The sequence below is a fragment of the Orycteropus afer genome, unplaced genomic scaffold (assembly GCF_000298275.1).
Source record: "Orycteropus afer afer isolate SDZICR_OR568_19922 unplaced genomic scaffold, OryAfe1.0 scaffold00078, whole genome shotgun sequence".
Taxonomy (NCBI): Eukaryota; Metazoa; Chordata; class Mammalia; order Tubulidentata; family Orycteropodidae; genus Orycteropus; species Orycteropus afer.
The window spans coordinates 9,523,106-9,526,396 of NW_006921665.1; the positions used below are offsets into that span (position 1 = coordinate 9,523,106).

Genomic DNA, 3,291 nt, shown 5'->3' on the forward strand with positions numbered 1-3,291 from the left:
AGTTAAAAACTAATTTTTTTTTCGAAATGATTCTCATCCATTAAGGTGTTGGTGTGAAAAGATTTTATGTTTAATGTGTGAAAAATTCAAAACTTATATAAAGAAGTAGAGAACATTGCAATGAAGTCCTGTGTACCCAACGTTCAGATTCTATAATTGTCAACTCACTTTTTGTCTAGTCTCTCACTCCCGTACCCTACTCTGGACTATTTTGGAAGCAAATTCCAGAGATCATCATTTGATCTATTAGCCTTCAGTTTGTATCTCTAAAGATAAGCACACTTTAAAAAATTATGAGATTTAAGCATTTTCTATCTAGCAATACATTTTAGTTTTGCCATGCAACTTTTGAAGAGTATTTTATTACTTTTTCTTCTTCATCTCCTTGCCTGTATATGGAAGATTATTTATAAAACCATGTCAACACTATTATATTCTCAAAATTAATTAGAAAATGACTTCCTATTTTGAAAATAAAATCTGTTGACCCATCCTAAACCAAAGGAGTAGCCCTGGAACTTTCAATCCCAAAATATTTTAGAATTGTTTTCTTTGGGCAAGCCATTCAGTGTGTTTCCAAAGTTGGACACGTTCCTGTCTGCCCTGGCCCCGAAGGGAGTCCCACTCAAGGAGTATATAAATACTGAAATCCAAATGCGTTGACTTCAGGCTGACTCCCTTGCAAATGAACTGTTAATAACTGTCCTGTTGTCTCCATGTGGTAAAAAAAATAAACTTTGCCTGGATACAACTTTTTCCTACCATTGCAAATGCTTTCTTGTCATGTTTCTTCTTTAATCACCTATGTATGTTTGAAATTATGCTTATGGATCTCTTTGCTCTAATGCCTTTTGTTGCCATAACAATGAGCACAGTGAGTCAGATAAGCAGAAGTGAAGATGTCACTCAGTTGTTTCCATTGAACTGTAAAGTGTGGGCTTTGGATGAAGACCTTCTGAGAAGTACAGAAACCTTGCATCCCTTTTTCTTGTAACTAACACCACCCTCCAGGAACAAACTCCTAGTGTTCTTGGATATGTGTGGTAATATGTTGGTAAACTAAACTCCATCCTATTTCCCAGTGAACGTTTTTTTCTTTTCTTTTTGGTCCCAGGCACATCAACTGGATCATTGTGCTCATTACCTACGCCTGAAATTTCTGATAGAAAACAAAATGCATCAGTATGTTCCAAAGCCCGAGGAGGACATTTATGAGCTGGTAATGTTTATGACTGTTGTCCAACTACATTCTGTAGGAAATTATTTTTAAATTATGTGTGTATTTACACTAATTGTGATCGGTGAAGTGGAATAAGGTCTAAAATAAATGAGCCTTGTTTAGAATCCTACAGTTTGTGGAGATGTCCTTCCTTTACCACAGTGTTTTTGCACAGTGAAAATGTCATTCCTGTTTACCCAAAGAGCAGTGGTGTACCATCATAAAAAACTGAAATTCACAGCTAACTCTCAGATGGAATTTTAGGCATTATTCTTAGTTTCCTTTGCAGCTTTGACAGACTTTTATTTTAAATTGAGAACTCAAAGATTAGCTGGCCGTTGTCAGAAAGAAAGTACTAACTCCAATTTTGTGTGAACTTCTACCTGCATGTTGAAACTGATGGTTTATATCCTGTTGGGTGACAAAGCTGCCAGCTCATTATCCATCCTGGCCTGTTGGCATTGTATTTAGATAGATTCATGGAGACATTTATGTTCATTCGAGTTGCATTATGGGATATGGGTCCTGAAGCAGATCTGGGTTTGTATATATACTCTGCTGCTCACTAATTAGGTAGTATTGGGGAAAAATTGAGATAATGAATCTGTGTTGATTTTTCACAAAGACTAGAGATAATGGTTGACATAGTAGATGCTCAATAAATGGTTGTTATTTTAATAAAACATGGTCATCAAGATGGCACAGGGTTGGGCATGTTTTGTTCTGTTACACATAAGGTTGCCATTGAGCTGGAGCTGACTTGATGGCAACGAACAACAACATTGTAATAAAATAGTGGAAAGTCCTTTTCTTGTTAGCCGAGTGGTGCATTTTTCAGTTTCAGGAACATTTGGGCGCAGGCGCCTCTGTCATGGAGCTCATTCTGCTCTCTGCACTTACTCATCCCTCTCGGGGCCACCACTCTGCTTGCCATGAATATGTGAATGATAACAGTGTGACTTCAGACAGGGTTTTACCACAGGAAACAGAACTGAAAATTTAAACCCAACTGTTCTCTTTTGGGAAAGGGGAAGCATGATTTAAAATTTAATAGGCAGTTTTGTTTTTAGTCAACTTTATTGGCCTAAACTTTACATATAATAAAATTCACCAGTATCAAGCATACAATTTGATGAGTTTTAACAAATATGTATATACAGTCTTTTTATACCACCATGGTCATGATTTAGCACATTCTGTCATCTTGAAAAGTCACCTCCTGCTTCCTTAAGTGTTTTTAATTAAATATAAGAGAGTGTGCTTTGTAACTCTTATCCTGCTCTGCAGTAGAAGGAAGAGCAAAATGACAGGTCCATTTTCAACTATCACTTAAATCAATAAGTGTTAATAGAGAGGGTGTATTTGACACAGAGAGTGGCTGATTTATTCTTCCTGTGACATAGAGAAAAGCCCAGTCTCTGTGAATAAAACACCACCATTGAGTTGATTCTGACTCATATTGACCCTTTAGGGCAGAGTAGAACTGCCCCATAGGGTTTACAAGACTATAAATCTTTACAGTAGACTGCCTCATCTTTCTCCCATGAAGTACCTGGTGGGTTTGAACTGCTGACCTTTTGGTTAGCAGCCAAATTATTTAGCTATTATGACCAAAGCTTCTGTGTCTCTATGAGTTGGGGAGAGGGGGACCTTTTCTTACATTAAAGAGCTTTATTAGAAACACTGGAATCACTCTTAGATCATATATTTTGCATCTTGTGTTAATGAATCCTTCAAATCCTTAATGTCAGGGATCACACTTAACCAGTTCCCATGTCCCCCATATATTATACATAGTAAGTACTAGATACATATCTTTTGAAGTTGTATTGACTCACTCACTATTCTTAAGATGAGGCCATTATGTGATCTTGCCTAAGGGAAGAGACTAAGGTGTGCTAAACTTAGTCTGTTTTATCTAAATTGCTCTACACATACTTAACTTGTTGTTGTTGTTGTTGTTATGTGCCGTAGAGTGGCCCCGACTCATAGCGACCCCTCCTTGGGTTTCCGAGGCAGTATCACTACGGAAGTAGGATTGCCCAACCTTCCTTCCGAGGAGTGGCTGATGG

At 37.4% G+C, this 3,291-nt stretch overlaps 1 protein-coding gene across 1 annotated transcript in view; it reads left to right on the plus strand.

Annotated features, from left to right (window-relative positions):
- Positions 1–3,291, plus strand: part of TIAM1 (TIAM Rac1 associated GEF 1) — a 202,333-nt gene that overhangs the window by 64,362 nt on the left and 134,680 nt on the right. Inside the window, exon 9 of the mRNA XM_007941289.2 lies at positions 1,115–1,219. Coding sequence (XP_007939480.1) covers positions 1,115–1,219 — 105 coding nt within the window. The remainder of the gene's footprint in view (positions 1–1,114; positions 1,220–3,291) is intronic.